The sequence below is a fragment of the Pogoniulus pusillus genome, chromosome 27 (genome assembly GCF_015220805.1).
Source record: "Pogoniulus pusillus isolate bPogPus1 chromosome 27, bPogPus1.pri, whole genome shotgun sequence".
Lineage (NCBI taxonomy): Eukaryota > Metazoa > Chordata > Aves > Piciformes > Lybiidae > Pogoniulus > Pogoniulus pusillus.
In genome coordinates, this window is record NC_087290.1 from 5,647,599 (window position 1) to 5,669,880 (window position 22,282).

The following is a 22,282-nucleotide window of genomic DNA, read 5'->3' on the forward strand; positions in this document are numbered from 1 at the left end:
TTGATTCTATGATGGATTCCAGCCCTGTTGTGTTAAGTGTCTCCAGTCCTACTCTGTCCCACTCACATGTAGGTGTTGGGCCAAGAGTTCAAGCACTCCTGGGCTACAGATGGGCAAAGCAAGGACACTTCTTTGGTACATACAGAACCTTCACACAGCTCTCCCCCTACCCTTTGAGGGCAGTCCTGAGGACACACCAGTTCTGGGCAGTCACAGAACAAATGCAATACTAGGATTTTCTGAGCAGAAATACCAAAAAGAGAAAGAAAAGAGCAAATAGAGAGACAATCTCTTCCCCACCCCCAATTTTTTTTAATATCATGAGGACAAAACTTCACTTACAGGGGAAAGGAGCATAAAAAAGTAATAAACATTTAATGATCCAATAATTGGTTATATCAGAGTAATCACTGTTCAGTAATTAACTCCCATTCCTGCTTGCTCATTTGATATTTTCTGTACCCTTTGATAGGTTCCTGTGACTATCAGCATTCCTTAGAATCTCTTACACTGAAACCTTTTGATGAAGCTAAAAAGCAAGGATACCATTAATCACTACACACATCCCAGTGGCTTTCAGACAGTGCCTGAGACAGGGCCCTACCTCTTTGCACATCTTTCCTCAGCTGTCTTTAATACATTCACTTGGCCCAAAGAGCTGAGATTTTCTCCCTTGCTTCTTCATGTTAGAGGCAAAATGGATTAGCTATACATTTGCTGAGCCAAAGGGTGAGTGGGAAAGCACACTAACATAAAATTACACCTTGAAAGAGAACCAAAAATACAATTACACTGCAGTACCACATAACCTAGGGAGCAGCTAGTGTGCCTTTGCAATGTGCAACTGCAACTAAACGCAGGCTGGTGTCACTTCCAACTACCTGCCCTCAACAATCTAGAGAAGACAGGCACTGGGCTTCTGCTCTAGCCTTCCACAATCAGTCCTTTCTTACCCAACACAAAGCACAGCCTGTTTGCACAGCTTCATTTCAACTATGGCAATCATACTATGGCTTAGGAAAGAGGACAAGAGCTTTAGAATCAAGAATCAACCAGGTTGGAAGAGACCTCCAAGATCATCCAGTCCAACCTAGCACCCAGCCCCAGCCAGTCAGCTAGACCATGGCACTAAGTGCCTCATCCAGTCTTTTCTTGAACACCTGCAGGGACGGTGACTCCACCACCTCCCTGGGCAGCTCATTCCAATGCTCCTTCCAAGAGTGTCCAGTTGATCAACTTTTCCATACAGATACTTCTCTAATCTAGCCAACAATGATAATTATTTTAAGGCAAACTTCTATAATGGAAGGAGGCTTCATTTGTGCTATTTAAGCATTAAAAATGACACCACACAATCTATTTCCTTAGAGTTACAGCTCTATGATTTAACAGCTCTAAATTTGTTTAAGAAAAATGATATAGAAATGCTGATTTCTGGTTTTTTATTTCCAAAGTAGAGAAGATATTGCCTGGGCAAAAAAAAAAGCTAAATTCAAGTTAGTTATTTTGAAGTGGATTTTTATCTCAGTCACATCAGCATCGAGCCAAAACAATGCCATGGCATTTCCTCATACTCTCCATGTATTGCAGACAGACATTTATTCAATCAAAAATTCTTCCTCAGGACAAATAGCTACAAAGTTTCCCAGTTTTAAAGCTATTTTTCCCCAGAAGGAATCCTTTGCCACACATTTGTTTTCAGTTGCCACAGCGCTACACCAAATCCAATCTGCAGCTCGCAGTGGAGCTGCCTTAGGTTGCCAGGATCTCTGTTCAAGGTGTGCTTTTCTTCCATAGTCACACCTCCAGCAGCACAGATCACAGAGCAGTAACTTCTGCCTCCAAGGGTTTAAAAGATCTGGGGCCGAGAAGAACACAAGGGGAAAGCAAAGAAGTCAAATATTATGCAAAGTGCTGGTACTGCAGCACTGTATTTTTAACTACTGCCACATCACTTCTCAGAGTATCAGGGGCTGGAAGGGAACTCCAAAGCTCATCCTCCCTGCCAGAGCAGCATCACCTCGAGCAGATCACACAGGAACATATCCAGGCAAGTTTTGCATATCTCCGGAGAGGGAGACTCCACAATCCCCTGGGCAACCTGTTTCAGTGTTTTGTCATCCTTACAGGGAAAAACTTCCTCATGTGCCTCAGCTTCCACCCATTGCCCCTGTCCTGTCATCAAGTATCACCGAGCAGAGTCTGTCTCCAGCCTCCTTTACATATTTATAACCACTGATAAGGTCACCTCTCAGGTTCCTCTTCTCCAAGCAGCACAACCCCAGCTCACTCAGTCTCTCCTCATAAGATAGATGTTCCATTCCCTTCATCATCTTTGTGGCTCTGTGCTGGACTCTCTCAAGCAGTATTATGTCCCTCTTGAACTCGAGGGCCCAGAACTGGACACAGTAACTCCAGATGCAGCCTCACCAGGTCAGAGTAATGAAAGTCAGTTAACACAAGAACTACTGATCCTGAACACGATGGAATATCAAGCTAATCAAAAACACATACATGAAGCAGTCAATTACACCCTGCACCAGCTAGTGGGATTTCCTAAAGCACACTGAGTTGGAACTAAGGCGTTGGCAGATCTGAACTGGAAGGAATGTAAGTGATTTGTATGTTACTCATTCACTTGAAGGCATTAGTAGTGATGGGAAGGGAGGGAGACAGGGAAACAGATTGAAAGGGGCAGGAAAATTAGACAGAACTCTTTGCCATTAATAGAAAAATAACTGCAGAGTGCTGTAACAGATTTCTCCTCTTTTGTATGCATAGGAATATTTATTTAATCAATGTTCTGTAACAAAACAGGCCTCTGGTGAGCTATCGAGGAGACTGAACTCCACTCAGAGAGTGGTGATTTGAATCCTGCCACCTGTTTAGCTGGTACTGGAGAAAGCAACAATATGGAGCTGGATAGGAAGGTGCCTGCACCAGGGAAAGGGAAGAGGAAGCACATTCTGATAGCTTCCCAAAGTAATTACCCAATGCATTGTTACTTGCCAGGGAAATCTTGATGACTTGACATTACCAGGACTAAATGGCAAGCAAAGCTGCAAAGTTCATTTCTCTTCAGAAGAAACCAAATTCAATCCCATCCAGCAGACATTTCAGCTTGTCAGGATTACAGCCAGAGCTGAGTCTGTGCTTGAATCCAAACTCATCTAAAGTCACTGGGCAGATGCATGCTTGCATCCAGGCATCAGGCAAGGGACACACTAAAGAAAAGCTTTCATTGAGCACAGGCTCACCAGCCTGCAGCGTGCATCCTCCCATCACCTGTGGTCACCCAGCCAAGCTGCCTGCTGGGGCTTTCCCAGTGCACCCAGCTGTGCTCCAGCGAGCTGCCATGCCCAACATCTATCAGCATGCTGAGATGCATCAGGAGGAAGATCATGCCTTGACACTGCTGCTCCAGGCGCTGTCTCCCCACCAGACTCAACCGCCTGAAGGTGCCAAACTAAAAGAGCAACCCCAAGCCACACTCCCAAGCTTGCCCTGATTTTGAGAGTGACATAACACTGGAACAGACTGTCTAGAGGTGTGTGTGTGGAGTCTCCCTCTCTGGAGATATTCAAAACCTATCTGGATGCATTCCTGTGTGATCAGGTACAGCAGACCCTGCTCTGGCAGAGGAGCTGGACTGGATGATCCTTCGAGGTCCCTTCCAGTCCCTGACATTCTGTGATTTTCCAAGTCACTCTTATGAAGCCTCTCATGAAGCATATATTTATGTATATACCTAATGACATCCTGCTCTTGACTGCACTTCAGCATAAACTCATTTTAAGTGCACAGTGCTATGATTTTTAACTACATATTCTTAGAGAGGGCCTGATGTGAACATCTGCATAAATATTGCCCTTAAATGAAGCCCTGACAAGGTGTCTTTAGCTGCAAAACTGCAGGGCTGTTTCCATCTTTCTTATTTCTACACTGCTTGCTGCAAAAAGACACAACATACACAACTCTCATGTTCATCTTACACAAACCTTATCATAAAGAAGCTTTGCTCTTAAATTCATTACAAAAAGATTAAAACCCTCTGCATTTATTTAGCTTTTATAGGCCAGTTAGTAACAGACACACCAGTTCTATGACACATTACACCTGCAGACCCTAGCATTAATGACAGACCCAATTTGTTTATCACTTTCACAGCTGCTGGGGTTAGTAATGGATCTTTTCAACGTTTCTCATGAGTAGAAGGCCAGTTCCTTCCCTTTCTGCAAAGGATTTAAGGAAAGAGATTGCCACAATCTAGCCTTAATGTCCATCAGAGCTGGGACAGAAAACGTTGTAAGTGATTCAAAATTGAAGCAAGCCATAACTAAGCAACACTAACTTTAACGTCATTAATAACCAGAGCAGTATAAAGAAAGATAAAGCACTAATTAGAGTTTCACTGAGACACCCTTCACATCAGATTCCTTTAACAAAGTGATTAATGTCAACCATCTTAAGGCAAACTATAGCTTTATTTTTAAAGGTGGCTGACAACAGTACAAGTGCCTTCAGTTATTTCAATGTGTTCTAGCCAAGTCCCTGCTAAGTGTGTCTAAGCATTGGTGGCTTGAGGTCCTGGAGTTAAATTATGCAGATATTTTATGTTAACCACTTACTATTTGAGCGTCCTGCAGATGCTAATTAAGTAGCCAGACAACCCCTAAATTAGGAAAGTGTTACTAAACCCATTTTGCAGACAGAAAAGCTCACTACAGCAAAACTAATACTCCAGTTCAAGGTGACACCCAGGCACGCATTTAACTCCACACTAAGCAGTAGCTCACACATCAGCATTGTCCCTGTAGGCCTGCTTTCTCTCAGTCAAGAAACCCAAATCTCCAAGCTCAGACACAGCATCTCCCATGGGCACACACATGGACCCGTGCCAAAATCCTTCCTTATTCAGCACAGCCACAAAGCAGGTGCTTGCAGGGCTGTGCTGAACTGGAAGGGGAGTGACTGCTTCAAGGTTAGCAAAGACGACTGTGCTTACACAAAAAACAAACCCACATCTCCCAAGGACCAGCTCAGCATCTTAATTAAGGAGTGTCTGAAGGACAAGAGATAGCAGAAGAGCTGTTTTGGGAGAGACATGCACAAACCCAAACACAACAGCAACACCATGTGACAGAAGGTGAAGGTGGCCATGGGCCAGGCAAGACTCCCCCAGCCTGCTTCAATGTCCCAGCTGGGCAGAGTGCTAAAGCAAGCAGGCTGCAAAAATAATCAAGCTAGAAAAGAAGGATCCTTCTTTATGTAAACTAGCCCTCTCACTCTCTAGCTTTCCCTTTTTGACAGGGTGAAGATCACAAGCATCACTCCAGTCTGGAGAGAGCCTGTGTGCCACATCCTTATGACAGATGCATCCCACAGCACAAATGCTGCACTGGCCTTGATGTCAGACCTCAGAGCTGCCCCAGAACATCCACACTTGAAACTGTGAGGGTAGGGGGGAAAAAAAGAAAACAGGCAACAGAACCAAAACACAGCCAGTAAAAGCTGAACAGAATGTCCTACACTCTGAGCTGTTGGTGTAAACTCACCCTTTGTACGTGAACATAAAACAAACACCCAAAATATTCAGAGTAGCAGCCCAGCAGGAGAACTGAGAAACAAAACCAAGCCCTTACAATTCCAAAGCCAGTTGTCTGGTGTTTGCATTCTGTATTTTTTTCATGTTGTAACTGGCACTTCCTTCCCAGTCGGCTTGAAAGCCTTGTTATAGCCTAGGCAGCAAGCCTTGACCAAGCCCTGCAAGCAAAACAGGGTTTGGTGGGACTGTGGCCCTGGGATAGAGGTGCAACTCATACTGCGTTCAGCACGGTGAAAGACACCTCCTTCCCTCTGTATTTCAAAGGATCTTATGTCAGATATCAATAAATAAACAAACCCTTCCCTAACCTACAACATAAACCAACATAGTCAAGTGCAGCCTATGCAGATGAAAATGTGGTGACCCATACTCTGACATCGTCATCTAATCCTTGAACTAAAGACAGTTTAATGCCTTTACAAATCCATATGTTTTCTAATACCACCACTGCTGTCAGCAGACTACAGGAGAGCCTCTTTGAAGATGGAAGTGAAATGACAAAGCACATCATTGTGAAGGCAATTATATGCTGCAGTAACCATTTTACAATGGCCCATATGGGCTGTATTTCAGCAATGCAATTTCCAAATCTGCCTTAGCAAACATATATCTCCTTCCCAACCCCAGGTAGATTTTGCAAAACAAAATAAGACTGCAGGCAGAACAAATCCAAACTATGGATAACAGATGCAAAAATATGCCAACAAGGATACCAGGGCAATTTTTTTTTTTGTCAGAGTACCAAACAAAGAAAGCAGCCACAGCAGACCTTATGAGGTTTATTCACAGCAGAGCTACCCATTCAAGGGGCTTGGAGACTTGGGTTTATCAGAAATCTGATTACACACTTGCATGCTTTCCCATGCAGCTGCCCAGTCCACTGCTGCAGACGTTGCCATATCCACCTCCACAGAGGCTGCAGAGCAGACTAACTGCAATCCCAATTTGGATGCTAAAATCAGATGTGAACCAATGCCATGCAGGCTTACTCTGAATCACCCCTCAGATCCAAAACTGGAGCCTAACTGAAAGGGAAAAAAATAACCCCAAACAGCACTAAAACAAAAGAATCAGGTCCTTGTGCTTCTCACAGCTACAGTTCCAAATGCTTGCTCTATTTGCCTTACTGCTTGGATTCTGCTGCAGGAACTGAGGCCAAACCATCGCCCCAGCATCCCTTCCAGCAGCCTCAGGGCTGCTCTCTGCTTAGTCTCTTTGGAAGCACAGAGCAGCAAAAGTACAGCTCTAGCTCAAAATCTCTCCCTGTTATTCATGGAGGAGCAGGAGCCAGGGATAAGGAACAGCCCTCATGGGGCAAAATTACACCAAAGCTGCACTCTACTAAAAAGTGAGCTTAATTCTGTTTCTTTTCAGTAATTCCATTGATTTTGGAAGCTCTGGGCTGGAGACCTGTTTCAGAATATCTCTGTGCTTGTGATACCATTTTCTAGGAGAAGTGGGGCAAACCTCAGAGGAAAACCAAGCAAACAAACAGCCAGACTGGAGGTGTTCAAAATCCTGAAGGACCAAACACTGAACCAACAGGCAGCACGCAGGCTGCAGGACACCAGTTGAGACAGTCCTATATGCATTAGTACCAGCAATAAAGACAGGAACAGACATAAACATCTTTCTTCTTGAAGTGAAATAGTAATAAAAAATGCCTTAAGCTGTCTAGAACAAAGACAAAAGTGGTAAAGGTGAAAATTTACAAGTTCATTGCCAATTCATAACCAAGAGACTGGCTGCACCACGTATCTTACATCCCAATGCCAAGAGCAGCATGCAGAGGACATCCTGCCAGTCACACATGCGCAGGGCAGAGCAAAAAAGCACCAACACAAGCAGAATGGCTAAGTGGGTTTTCAGTAGCCAGGTCTTGCAAAGTGCATGATCCAGTTCTTATCACTGTCAGCTCCTCAAAATGATCCAGTGAAGCCAGGCAAGAACATTTCAAAGACTTTAATCCATGTGAAATATTACTTCCTGGAACCGGAAATTCAATCCCTAGCAATGAAAACAAAAAGCACACTCAGAAATGTACCTTTCAACTTGACCAACAGAGTCATATTTAGGTTCAAAAAAAAAACAAACCCAAAACCACACCACCAAACCCTTTCTCATTAATAGAAAGGAAACCTGAAATGATTGCTGCAATTGCAGTTAAAAAATTAATCCTGTTTTGAGATACATGTAGATAAAAGCATGTTTTACTCATTATCTTTCCAAGCTCCCGCTCATGAAAGATTAAAGGTGGAAGGAAAGTTGTTGAAGTATTGAAGACAAAAAAAAATCCTGCCATTTGAAACCACTTTGAAGCCACCTACCTCCTAGGATTCATGTTTACTGTCCAGATGTATTAAAAAAGGAGGCTTTTTCATTCAGAAGCATAACAAAATGTGCCCGTGGGACCTTTCATGCAGACAGCTCCCCAGGAATAGCTGTCTTGTGGCCACCTCTCTGCAGGACTACCAGACCTCAGCACCCAGAGCAGAAGTGGGCTCAGACTGCAACACCTCCCAAGGCAGATGGTTGGATTTCCTTCAGCCCTTATCTCAAAGTGGGCAAATGGACTTCAAGTCTGAACTCAAAACTGAATTCAACAATCTGGGCCTTCACTGAGCTCTCCAGACCTGCAGCTGCATCAGTCTAATTGTAAAGGTAAAGTTACTAACCCAAGTGTCTGCAGCCATCTGGGAAGGTTGCTGAAGGGGTGTGGTGTCTCTAGGACAGCCACTCCTGCAGGAAATGCCATCAAATCCAAACACGAGATTTTCCATACTCAGGGAGGAGAAGCTGGAGGTACCAGCATCAGCTGTTTAACACAATCCCCTAATCACCAGCCATGGGGGTTATGCACAAGCCATGTGAGGACCTATTTCCATTCCTGGGGCTTATACAGGAATGCAGGTTATCTGGGGTGCAAGCTACTCAAAAGCAAGCTGCTGCTTCCATTCATGGGCCTGAAACTAACAAGGCAAATAACTCCCTGCTCGATACCAACAGCAAGTCTCACACCAGTAGTTTGCAGGTGATTTCTAAGAACCCCAAGAGCATTGATTCAGAGAGCATGCCTATTGACTCTGGGCTTAAATTCATCACACAGGTGTCCACACCTCCACTGGAAAAATGACAGGCTTCTGCAAATTGAAACAAGTTGGAAAATACTATTACATAAAATTGCTAAGATACTTTACAGCCATTTCACAGCCTCAGTAATGATTTACATCAGATTTGAATTGTGCCAGTATAACTGAAATGCATATATTTTAGGAGAAGTTCCCTTCCTGGCAACCCCAATCACCCACAGCATGACAGAAACAACATCTGTTATCATAGAATCATGGAATTGTTTCAGCTAGAGAAGACCTCTAAGATCATCAAGTCCAACCATCAACCTAAGACCACCATGGCCACTAAATCATGTCCCAAAGCATCTAGATATTAGAAAGAAATTCTTTATAGTGAGGGTGGTGAGAGACTGGAACAGGGAGGTTGTGGATGTATCCTTCATGGCACTGTTGCATGAAGCCTTCATAGAATCAACCAGGTTGGAAGAGATCTCCAAGATCATCCAGTCCAACCTAGCACCCAGCCCTATCCAGCACCCTTGTCTGATGGAAGGTGTTGATGCTCAGGGCAGGGAGTTGGAACTAGATGATCTTTAAGGTCCCTTGCAACCCAAACCATTCTATGTCATGTGCACAGTGCAGTTTTCAAAAGCATTTGACTGAGCTCAAATGCTGTAGCAAATCAATGTCAAGGACTCTTTGGTCCCCTAGAGTTTCTAGTGTTAGGACAAATGTGAAACCATCCAGTTGACATCCCCTTTCCAAAGAAAAAGCCCCACTGCAAAGAGTACTTTTCTCCAGCAGTCACCTGCTGTGTATTTCTCTTTGCTCATTTCCTACCCTTCCGTATCATTTAGCCCCTTCCCACCACAAAGCAGCAGTGACACCATTGTGTCACTGTGACTCCAAAACCTGAGCAGAGCTAGGTAAAAGATTCAACAGTTGAGGTTTTCATAACCACACATCCAAGGAAATTTGCCAATGTCTTTTCATTTGCATATCTGGCAGCCTGCCCCGGACAAGTAATACATAAGTGACAGCATCCAGGTGTATTAGTCTAGAGTTTGCCTTTAATCTAGAGGTGTCAATTTGCTTCCCTTTTAATTACATCCATCTTGATATGTTATTACAACCTCATGAAACTTCTTCATTATGTGAATGGCTATAAATACACACACATGACAAACAGTTGTTAGAAATTTTCTGGTTCAGCAGCAGAGGCACAATATCTTAGCCCACACATCATAGACATTTAGTTTCAGTGCTCACTCTCCTCTCTCTTCCCCAGCTCTCCATTTCCCTTCTCTTTTCTTTCATCCAACACAAATGTATTCTTTATTTTCCCCCCTCTATTTAATGGATCCCCTAATTTTCTTTTATTGTTTAGTAGATTCTCTAAATTTCTTTCACTATTTAATGGATCCTCTACATTTCTCTCACTATTTAGCAGATCCTCTACATTTCTCTCACTATTTAGTGGATCCTCTACATTTCTCTCACTATTTAGTGGATCCTCTACATTTTCTTCACTATTTAGTAGATCCTTTACATTTCTCTCACTATTTAGTGGATCCTCTACATTTCTTTCACTACTTGGTAAATCCTCTAAATTTCTTTCACTACTTGGTAAATCCTCTAAATTTCTTTCACTATTTAGTAGATCCTCTACAGTCCTTTCACTAATTAGCAGATCCTCTACACTTCTTTCACTACTTGGTAGATCCTCTACATTTCACAGTATCACACAGTATCACAGTATCACCAAGATTGGAAGAGACCTCACAGATCATCAAGTCCAACCCTTTACCACAGTGCCCAAGGCTAGACCATGGCACCAAGTGCCACATCCAACCTTGCCTTGAACTGCCCCAGGGACGACGACTCCACCACCTCCCCAGGCAGCCCATTCCAGTGCCTAATGACTCTCTCAGTGAAGAACTTTCTCCTCACCTCGAGCCGAAATTTCCCCTGGCGCAGCCTGAGGCTGTGTCCTCTTGTTCTGGAGCTGGCCACCTGAGAGAAGAGAGCAACCTCCTCCTGGCCACAACCACCCTTCAGGTAGTTGTAGACAGCAATAAGGTCTCCCCTGAGCCTCCTCTTCTCCAGGCTAAACAACCCCAGCTCCCTAAGCCTCTCCTCGTAGGGCTTGTGCTCGAGGCCTCTCACCAGCCTCGTCGCCCTTCTCTGGACACGCTAATGGAGCCTCTAAATTTCCTTCACTAGCAGCAGCATTCTGATACAAACACTATCAGCTTACAGAGCACATGTGTGTCCTGGGCTGTGCCTCTGTCAGGAGGTCTGTTTATCATTAGGCAAATATAAGGAGATTGCACTGAAGTCTTATAAACATGCAAAGATCCACTTTTGTAGCTACATAATTCACTAAGTTTTTCAACACGCATTCTGAGGTTGAAAACTTGGCAAATCAATCCACCAGATGTATCTTTCTGATCTCAGAACTCATTAAAATTTCCTGTGTTTTTTTCTTTTCCTCCTCTTTTTTTTTTTTTTTAAGCCCAGCAGACTCAGTTGTTGAGCCACATTAATTGCATTTCAATTCTTTTTTTCCATAGTTAAAACAACTACTGCTGCAAGAGTCACTGCCTACAAGCACAACAGCCAGCCAGGAAAAATTATTAGGACTTTTTTCAATCGTTCAGCAATATCCAGAATCACAGAAAATAGAGAGAGGCAATTTGGTCCCCTCAAAACAGACGGTTTTGATATTCATTATTTAGCTTGAATTCTTGATGAGGAAAGAAAAGAGAGGAGAATAGACAGAATTTCACACCAAGAGATTCCATTCAAAGGTCAAAATGCCCTTGACGTGCATTAAAACCCACAACACTAACAGAGTGACAACATAAATCGTCCCCAACAGCAGCACTTCTTTGCTTGCCTTCCTACCACACGAACTCCTCAGAGGTCAAAAGTACTTTTGCTGCCTCAGCCCTCCATCAGTGCCTGCTCCAATGGGTGTCACATCATGCCCAACCATTCAACTCATCTGGTCAGCTCTGGAGTAAGCTGGATAGTGTGTGTTACCCAGCTCTTGCAACAGTGGAACCACCCAGTTCCTTTCCCTAGGCCTTCTGGAAGCTGGGGACCAGATGCCAGTTTCTGGAGGACACTTGAAGGACATTCCAGAGAAATACAGTGCTAAGCACCTGGATGTATAGAAGCCAAGACAAAGGTGACAAAGGCAGTCAGGAGCCAGGTGAGCAACAGAGCCTACATCCTCCAATTTGACATCCCTACTTCATAACAATGAGCTGGCTCCTTTGGCTGCCTCTCCTCCATTCCCACCATCCACGTTAGAGGAGATCTCAAAAGAAACAATCCGGACACAGATTCTCAGACTGGAAATTCTCAGGTCACTTAGGACTTCCAGAATGAAAATAACTAAAAATCAATGCCTTGAGCAATTATCACCATGCCTGTAGCTCATCTAAGCCTCAGCAATAGGAAATGGTGTGCAAACAGCAAACATTAGCTGTCAAGACTTGCCAGAAGGGAAAAGGGACACAGTACATGTTCCATACTCACGGCCACCACTCTCCCGTGCCTGAGAGCCACCTGCATGTGGTCCAGCAGAAGTCAGTGGCACTTTTTTTCTCACTTTTCCACTTTTTTCTCTTTTTTTTTCCACTTCACAGACAAGGAAATGAAAATGTCTTCAGTACACCAAGACAATGAGTTAACAGCAGCTTTAGGACACTCCAGAACCGGAACCTGTTGGGTGACCTGGAGCCCTAAGGATGGAGCATGTTAACCTGTATCTGTGTGAAGGGAAAGAGGTGAGAGTGGCTTGCAGATTTCACTGGCAAGTAAGGAGATATCTGCATCAGATACTATTACTGTTACATACTCTTTAAAATATTATCCCTCTCAGTCAGCCTTGCATGGAGCAAACCTTCATGAATTTGTCACTGTTAGATTGCATGGGAGCAACTCTGTTACAATTCCTCTGCAACACAAGTACCTCTCCACAACATCGGCCACCAAAAAGCTGATCTAACTCTAAACCTCCTTGTGCCTACCCCTATCTACCTCTCCAGCTGAAACATGCATTGGCAGCTTGAAGCCTCTGCAAACCTACTCCAATTGGTTTCATTCAAATGATGCTCAGCACAAGGCATGTCTCAAAGGCTGAAGATATTTGCTTTTCATAAGCTCATCCAATAAAGGACAAGTCCAGGTTTGTGGATGGAGAAGACAAGTGGGACACAGTTTTATTCCCAAACAAGTAAGTAACCTTTGCTAACAAACAGCAGTAGGATAAAAAGGTAATTTATAAGAGCACTGATTCTAGAGGAGAAACAGTTTCCACTATGGGAAGCTGGCAAACACATGTGAAACAGATTAAAGTGCAATCATTTCTGGAAAGAACCAAACTGATCTCCAGCATGGCTGTGGAGTAACTGTTCCCATTTGGACTTGGGACATTAATCATATCAGTAACGTGTGCCTCAGCCAGCATTACACAATCTACGGTTCAGTCAGTCAGGAACTCTGGCACATCAGTTATCAATACACCTCTGCACATCTCCTGTGTCTTGGTCTCAGGAGCTTTCAAAAGCAGTAAGACCAAGAGGCACACCAAAGACCAAGCAAATCCACAGGGAGCATCTGTCATGCAACATGACCAAATTAAAACAGATAGGCAAAAGCTCACAACCAGAAAAATATGTGTAGTGCTGAGGAATAATCCACGTCTTTAGCTGACTTTTATTGCATCAATCCTGCACAGAGGAGGACAGAATCAAAAGTCCTTTCTATAATATTTACCAGATTAAAGACTTACCCTTTTGGTTAAAATCTTCTCTATCCATAGCACCAGTGTGTGAACTTCAGCTGTAGTGTTGCCAAGATACAAGGGCGGAAATCTCAAGATATTAAGGTAACACACTACTTAAAGGCAAATAGTACAGCAGAGCTGAGCTGGGGATCTGACAAATTGCCACTGCACGTTCTGCTGTTACAGCAAAACAAATCCCTACCTGCATTAGCCATTTCTCATTACTTGCAAAGGGGATTTTCATATCCATTTTACAACAAAGGAGTTTAGAGGACTAGGATGTTCTGAAGGGGTCTTCACCATGGCTTGGCTTCGAGTCAAAATGACAACAAACTGACTGTACAAAAAAAATGCATACAGCTAGTAATTTCTGCCACCTACCAAGCCAGACCCCAAGAACACAGACACTGAACTGATAAATCATGAGGATGATGTACAAGAACACAGGGAAATGCCAGGAGCAATTTCCCCTGGCAGAACCAAGGCGACAGTGTCTCGGCAAAGCACCGTGGCTCACGTAAAGGAAAACTGAGAGTTAAACACTTCCCCATCTCAGCCCACAACTTCCTAACTCCATTACCTTATTATTAATTGCATTTGAGACTTCACTAAACTTGAGCTTGGGCTATTTTTAAAACCTATTGGACTCAACTTATTGTTGCTCAGCACAAAGATTAAACTTCTAATTTAGCTGCAGATAATTACAAGGCTGCAGGTCAGACCCCTGGTGTAATGTTTTAGGGTCTTCCAGTCAGACTGATAGAAACAATCCTTAAAAAAATATAGCAGCAGAGAAGGGGCAAAACAGGAGCCCATCTTGTTGAGTGAAGAATCACTCTGCCTTTCTCCCAGCTGAAAAGTTACCAGGTGTGATGACTCTTTAAATGGGGACAGATTTTGTTGAGTATCCCTCTTCAGTGCTCGGGGCAGGGCTCTCACCAAGGAGCATTTATGTACACAGCAATGGATCTTACCTGAAATTTCCACTCTCAGTAACAACATCCTCCCCTCGGTTCTCAGTGTTCCCATCCAGTCCCTGATATTTCTCTATTGATCTCAGTGTTGTAACTCAATCTTTCAATTACTCAGCCCCTTGATGTCTTTCTGCTGATCTTTTTTTTTCCCCTTTCCCTAGTGATTATTTTCCGTACAAGTTCCTGATCCTTTACCCTTAGTTTATAAATCTGTTTCTTTGCACTCCCTCATCCCAGCAAAGCCCTCAGATATTTAATGAAAAAGGTCTTACTTCTCACCCATAGAGCAGATGAAAAAAACAACAAAAATGATGCCAAGATAAAGAAGGATAAGGGGGTCTTATGTCCTATTGATATGTGGCATAATTCCCATTAATGTTAATCCTAAAGAGTGGGACCAGTGGAGACTACCTGAATCACATTTATCTAAAGAACTTGTCCTTACACTTTAAATTCATCCTTCCTCAACTCAAGGCCATAGTGGGAATGGCAAAAATCCACATCTTCATTACACTTCAGGAGCTTAAAAGAACATTTATGCAACAATCACATTCTTCAGTCAGTTTCAGCTCCCAAACAGCTACTGAAGTCAGTAGAAGCTGCAGATGTCCTGCCTTCCAGAAAAGCACCAGGCTTTTAAAAGTAACTTTAAAGTATCTTACCATTCATTATATCACATGGTAGTAACAGGGGCTTCAAAAATGACCCAAGAGCTTCCCTTTGTGGAATACACATTCTGCTGGTTTTAGTCCTGCTTTCAGTTTGGGTTGTTGTCTTTTCAGGGCTGGTGGTTGAGGGTTTTCATCAAGAGATTCAGTTGCTCCCTTAAGGTTATCTTGAAATCTGATCCCAGGTCAATTTACTGTTTCCTCTAAATACCCAGTGAAAATAATAAGCACATCACTTCATATTTTAACCCAGTGTCACAAAACCTAATGCCACTCCTCATTCACAGATATCTTCACTTAGTTACTCCCTTCTTTTCTCTGCTTGTCTTAAATCTGCAGACTTGCATGTGCAAACAGAGACTAGGACAAACATCTAAGCATCTAAGCAGTCAATAAATAGAAGAAGGGCCACCAAGATTTGCTGACAGCACTGAACAAACACTTGATGTTATGATGCTGCTGCAGTAAGGCATGAAGATCAAATTCCTCTTGAAATATGAAGAGATAGAGACAACACAGAACCAACTTGCTTGAAATCACAGAGACTTTAAGTAAACAGGGCTAACCGGGTCAGCTAAAAGGCTGGTGAGAGGAGAATGATTTGGGGAGGAAAACCACACTCTAAGTCAGTCACTATGGTGTCCAGCTCAAAGCTTTTGCTGTCACACAGCCAAGCTATTTCTGTTTTCAGTGGGTTGTGCCCAGCGATGGGTATCACACAAGTTATTAAAGCAAATTACTGCATTCAGATGCATACACACACAGAGCTACACTGTCAGAGCACACAGGCACACAACTGAGACCACAGTATCTTCAAAACCTTCCTGTTACTTCCATCTTTTGTTCCTGTTACAGTAGTGTCTCTATTTTAACACACACACCCCCCCTCAGCTGTTAAGCTTTACTCCCAATAGCTGTCCAAGACGTCTAAGTGCTGCAGCTAACAACTACCTAAATCACACAGTGGAACAATTGCTTAAAAATTATTTACACTAGGTGGATGGAATCATCTGATGCAGAATTTGAAGCTCATTAAACAGCTCCTTGACAAATATTTGTCAGCATTTCTCATTTGTAATTAATTATATTGGGCTTTACCTGATGATAATTTAGCATGGTCTAGAAACAGACTAATGCCTGCGTGCTGAGCAGAAATTAGCTCAGCAAATGCACACTGAGAACTTGTGCCAGTTTCATAGAACAGGAATCCCTATTTAAATGCAAGTCCCCTCCTTCCTGCCCCATATAACTTCTATCTGTGCTTTATAAATATCTGTGTCCCATTTCAGGCTTGTCAGATGAACTGCCTGAGTGGAAGCTAAACAAACATCCACAGGAAAAAAAAAACAACCAAACAACAAAACCCTCATTACCTTACTCGGTGCTCAGAAAACACAAAACCCACTGCCTGCTCCATAGGGATGGTCAGAGCTGACTCAGGAAACATCAAGTACTTCCCAGGCTTTAAGCTATGTTAACATTCAGGTCAGATTTCATTTCTCATCACAGTAAAGCAGCTTCACCACTGCACATCAACAGCCATGTCAAGTCAGCTTCCTGCCTGGAGTCCCACACACCAGGGGGTAGGAAAGAGACAAACATCTTAGCGGAATCTCACCTCACCAGAGAGCTCCACAGCAACCTCCTTGCCAGCACTGCCAGAACACATCACAGAGAAAGTCATTCCAGCAGATTGATTTATCATGTCTCCAGAAATGCCCTTTCCCTGTCAAACTGGTGTCTAAAATGCCCACCTGGGTTTGGAGAACCTCATGCTGCTATCGTCGGTAACAAACAGCAGCAGCACAGGCTACACCAAGGTGGAGGAAGCAGTCAGCTTGACAAGACACCAGTCACACAAACAGCAGTTCCAAGTGTCTGCACCTTTTTCATTCAAGAGGCTGGAAGATTTTGTGAGGTCAGGGAAGTGATGTGGAACTAACTGACTTGGAGTAAACCACAAAGCTTGCTGCTGTTAGTTCCAGCAAGACTACTCATGGGGAGGATCTGGTAAATTAGATCAAATTGTATCACAGTATCATCAGGGTTAGAAGAGACCTCACAGATCATCAAGTCCAACCCTTTACCACACAGCTCAAGGCTAGACCATGGCACCAAGTGCCACGTCCAATCCTGCCTTGAACAGCTCCAGGGACGGCGACTCCACCACCTCCCCGGGCAGCCCATTCCAGTGTCCAATGACTCTCTCAGGGAAGAACTTTCTCCTCACCTCCAGCCTAAATCTCCCCTGGTGTAGCTTGAGGCTGTGTCCTCTCATTCTGGCGCTGGCCACCTGAGAGAAGAGAGCAACCTCCTCCTGGCCACAACCTCCCCTCAGGTAGTTGTAGACAGCAATAAGGTCACCCCTGAGCCTCCTCTTCTCCAGGCTAACCAATCCCAGCTCCCTCAGCCTCTCCTCGTAGGGCTGTGCTCAAGGCCTCTCCCCAGCCTCGTCGCCCTTCTCTGGACACGCTCAAGCATCTCAATGTCCCTCCTAAACTGAGGGGCCCAGAACTGAACACAGGACTCAAGGTGTGGTCTAACCAGTGCAGAGTACAGGGGCAGAATGACCTCCCTGCTCCTGCTGACCACACCATTCCTGATGCAGGCCAGGATGCCACGTCCCAGATGTTTAACTACAGTGCTGCAGGTTAAAGCTCCAAGTTGCTCCCCAGTGCAGAGAAGAGGCCTGCACCACACATTGCTACACCAGAGCCTAGCAAGGCCAGGCAAGGATCAGCCTGGCCACATTTGCAATGACACTGGATTTACTTGACTCCAAGGAAACAAAAACACAAGAAAGAAGACAAAAAGATCAACAATGAGATCCCACTGTCTTTGTGTAACTCCCTTTTCCCCTCTATTCCCCACGCAAACACCAGGGAGATCAAGGTACAGGCTGCCATAAACGCAGAGACAGATAACTAGAAGCAGATGGCCTCTACTTTTACACCAAACAATTTACACTTGGAAAGCTTGTGAAGGCTACTGATATCTGGGCAGAAAAGCAGCTCTGTCTGTGGGAACTGACTAAAAACTATATAGTTTTGCTTCAAGGGATAGGAACTTTTACCAACACCACCACAGCAGACACAGACGACTCCTGCTGAAGCAACAGCAGCCACGGGATGAGTGCCCCTGTGCAGCACCTGTGCCTCTTTGCCACCCAGGAGTTTTACACAACCTGTGATTTTGTGCACTCTAGGATTGTTCAGTCACCCCAACAAAAAGGACCTGTAAAACGAAGCTGTATGGAAATCCTTCTTCTTGTTTGCAACTTTGTAGCTAGCACTCACAAGAAGATGCTGACAGGACATTTCACAACTGCTCAACTCACATAGGTACTGCTGCAAAGATGCCCTCACAAGCAGACAACTCAACTGCATCCCTCCTCAGTGACTCTCCCCTCCTGCATGAGCCATCAACTACCTGCTTTTTCCCTCTTCTGGACCATGAGATTAGATCTTCCAGCAGTGAACATGTCCTGCACTTTAGTTCTTACTGTTTTTCACACCAGCCAAACAAAACACTTTCTGCCTCCGCACAGCTTCAGCTGCACTAAGCCCAAGAAAAAGGTGAAGATCAAGAATAAAGCCTGGAGTTGGCACAGTCATCACATGCTGGGCACAAGGGTCTTCTAGAACCTGGGGAGAAGCCTCCATGGCCTCTAACAACCCAGGAACAGATCCAGAACATGAGATGTATAAGTACCAGGACACCTCTCCATAGCACCCAAGGCTTCTAGTCTCAACTAAAGCAGGTTAACACCCAAGCATCTCACCAAGGCTGAGACACCTCACTTCACCAACCAGCACAATCTCCTCACCAACACTAAAACCCCCATAAAAACTTCAGGCTGCCACACACAACATACACAGCAATTCCTGCCACATTGGGCTTGTGCCTGAGACACCTTCATCTTCCCTCTGATCCTCAGAAACAACTTTCTCAACATACATAACCAAGCTGCAGGGAACAGCACCTAACAACGATTTTGTGACATTGTTTCACAACGCAGCACGAAATCGTTAGGTCAAAATGTGCCACCTATCAGATGAACATTAAAAAGTATGTCAAGTCTCAGTGTGCGAGCTATTGTTTTATCTGAATGTGATATTAGCTGGCAGAACTGGGTAACGTTTCTGTGCTCCTTTTTAGCAAGATAGGATTACCACAGGGCACAAGTAGTAGCCATTCTTGGCTCTGCAAAGAGAGGGGGCTGGGGAAAAAAGCACAGTGTTTGTTTTCATTTCAAGGGGAAAACAAACAAATGAGTGGAATAGAAGGAAGACGTTTTCCAAAACACCCTACCAAGTTCTGACTGTAAAACTTGCTCTTCACTTCTCCTCCAAAAAGGACTGTGTCCAAATTCTCCAGTCCATATTCCCATAAAACCCTTAACAACACCATCTGGGGCTTTGTTTGAGGAAAACAGAATTTTGTCCGAAGCAGAAGCATGTCAATATCACTCTTCTTAATAAGTGTACTCACACTCCTCCTTTCTCTGGTTTGAGCAGGGCACTTGTGGCTGGGCTTGCTAGGTGAGAAATGGTGGTAAAATCGAGTATCCTCATTACCTGGGGGGTTGCTCATTATTGCTTGAACCAGGCTAACACTACTCACGTGGAGGTTTGGTGGAAGGAACAGATCCTCCCTTCTATTACACCGAAGTTTTCTTGTAGGAGTTAGTCTGGATGGATACAGGTGTAGCCAAGGGCAAAATTTGTTTCCAAATAAAAAGAAGAAAAGCAGCAAACAAATCCCCTAACCTCACCCCCACCCGCCCTTCCTAAAAATGTCACAAAGTATTCCTGGCTAAACATTTAACCAGTTTAAGAGCTACACAGTTTGTTGGGTTTTTTTGTTAAGCAATCAGTTTAGTCTCTGCATTTATTTTGACACTTCATAACCTTTCCAGTTGTGACTCCAGTGCACGTAAACCAAAATAAATCTGCTTTTCAGCACGGCAAACTTTTCCGGAGAAGAAGTTAAGAACAACAAAGCATTCTGAACACACAAGCTGCAGCTCCTGCATCTCCAGCACCACCTTGTCCAGGCTGACAGCGGTTCCACGGTCACCAGTGGGTGACCGGAGGATACACAAGGGACCAAGGCAGCCTTTAGGAGAAAGGGGGATGAATGGTTCCCCGGCGCAGTGCGAGGCTGCAGGGCCCACTCGTGACAGGCAGGCAGGGAACGTGGCACGATGAGCACACACATACACACACCTCCCCCCACCCCAGCCAGCAGCGATCGACGACATCGAGATAAGAAACACATAGACACCAGCACCAAGACCACTCCACCGCGGCCCACGCTGCCCCGCGGACACGGGTGGGCGGCTCCGCCGGGACACGGCGGCGCGAGAAAAGTTTGCTCCGTGGGAAGGGAGGGGAAAAGCCGCCGGGAGCCTGGCGGGCACACAACTCCCCGCTCCCCTGCGCGGGGTAGCGGAGGGGGATCGCCCCGGTCCTCGCGGCCGCCCGCCGGGAGCGGCGCGCCAGGCTGCAGGTGTCGGCGGCAGGAAGGGAGAAGGGAGGAGAGCGGGGCACCCCGGGGACACGGGCGAGGGGCGGCGGGACCGCCCCCGCGGGCACCCCCGGCGGTGCGAGCCCGGGCTGGGGGGGGAAAGGGCCGGGGGGGGGGCGGGGGGGGGGGGTGTCCCGGTCGGCGTTGCGGGGCTCCCCCGCCGTTGCCCCCACACAATGAGGCTCACACAAAGCGCCGCCGCTCTTACCTCCAGCGCCTCGAAAGTGACGAAGCTGGACATCGCGAAACCGTCGATAATGTCCTCTTCGGCCGAGGAGGACTCCCGCCGCTTCCTCCGGGGGGGCCGCGGCCGGGACGGCGGCGGGGGCCCATTGTCTTCCTTCTCCGAGCCCGAGGAGGAGAGCGCGGCGGCGGCCCCGGGGCCGGCGGCCCCTCCGGCGGCAGAGCCGCGCCGCCCGCCTTTGGCTCGCCGCTCCCGGTCGCGCTGGGACCGCGATCGCCGCTTCTTCCGAAGCCCGTTGCATCGCGCCGGGCCATCCATGTCTCTCGCCGGCTCTCCCTCTCGCTCTCGTCCCCCCCCGCCCCACCGCAGCCACAAATCCGGCTCCCCCGGCGGAATAACGGGGGAGGGAGGGAGGGAGAGAGGGAAGGAGAAAGGGAGGGAGGAGAGGACAGCAAGGGGGTGGGGGGGGATGAAAGAATCCGAGTGCGGTTCCACCACCACCAGCGGCAAGCCCCAAATGTAAGATTCCTATAAGCGAGCCAAGGAAAGTAATGGCTGATCTCAGGTCGCCTTTGTAAAAAAAAAAAAAAAAAAAAAAAAAAAAAAAAAAAAAAGGCGAGAGAGAGAGAAAGGGAAAAAAAAATCCTCACCGAGCAGGCAATAAATCAGAATAGCGGAATGCTTTGATCAAGGGGCTGGGAGGGCGAGGATCTCCGAAAGAGAGGAGAAAAAGCAGAGGAGAAGGGGGGAAAAAATAAAAGAAAGAAGGAGAGGGACCCGCTGGAAGGAGGGAGCCGAGAGTATTTCCTTGCACAGAATTTATTTTCTTTCTTCCTTTCCTCCCCAACTAAAAGAAGTTCCGGGGGGGGCTTGAAAAAAAAACCACCAAAAATCTCTCTCTCTGGATGTCTGGAGCTCTCTTTCTCTGCCTCTGTGTGTGTGCAGGGAAGGGTGCAGCCTTCCCCTCCCCGCCAGCACGCTCTCCTCTCCCCCTCCTCCTTTATCTCCCTGGATCAAACACAATAATAATAATAACGATGCATCCAGATGCAATTTTCTCAGGCACCGACCAGGGGTGGACTCTGGAACGGAGATCGGGTCCCAGCCCGGCCCCTCCAAAAACAAAACCAAACAACAAAAGAAAAAAAAAAAAAGGGGGGGGGGGGGGGGGGGGGAAGAGATAAAAAGGGGAAAAAAAAAAAAAAGAGAGAAAGGGAAAGGGGGAAAAAAGGAAGGAAAAAAGCCCCCAAACACGCCCACCCACCCCAGCTATTAATACGGATCAATCATGGCAAATTCATCGGATTAATTGTGGCGAGGAAGGTGGAGAAGGGGAGCTGGGGGGTGCTGGTGGTGGTGACAATAGATCCGAGCCGAGGGGAGGCTGCCCCTCTCCCCAAAAAACCGGCCACAACAACAGCGAGAAGAATAAAAAATACAGCGCTGGGTGCCC

The 22,282-nt window shown here is 45.6% G+C and overlaps 1 protein-coding gene and 1 long non-coding RNA gene across 4 annotated transcripts in view; both read right to left on the reverse strand.

Moving 5' to 3' along the window:
• Positions 1-21,418, reverse strand: part of AUTS2 (activator of transcription and developmental regulator AUTS2) — an 839,198-nt gene extending 817,780 nt beyond the window's left edge. For all 3 annotated transcript variants that reach the window (XM_064166624.1, XM_064166623.1, XM_064166622.1), the window contains exon 1: positions 20,854-21,418. In XM_064166624.1, coding sequence (XP_064022694.1) covers positions 20,854-21,147 — 294 coding nt within the window. In that variant the 5' untranslated portion in view covers positions 21,148-21,418. The remainder of the gene's footprint in view (positions 1-20,853) is intronic.
• Positions 1,583-19,770, reverse strand: LOC135187691 (uncharacterized). Its single transcript, XR_010307416.1, has 2 exons — positions 19,608-19,770; positions 1,583-1,858 (listed from the first exon to the last, which is right to left on the reverse strand). It is a non-coding gene; the product is annotated as an uncharacterized LOC135187691 (long non-coding RNA).
• Positions 21,419-22,282: the final 864 nt, after the last annotated feature.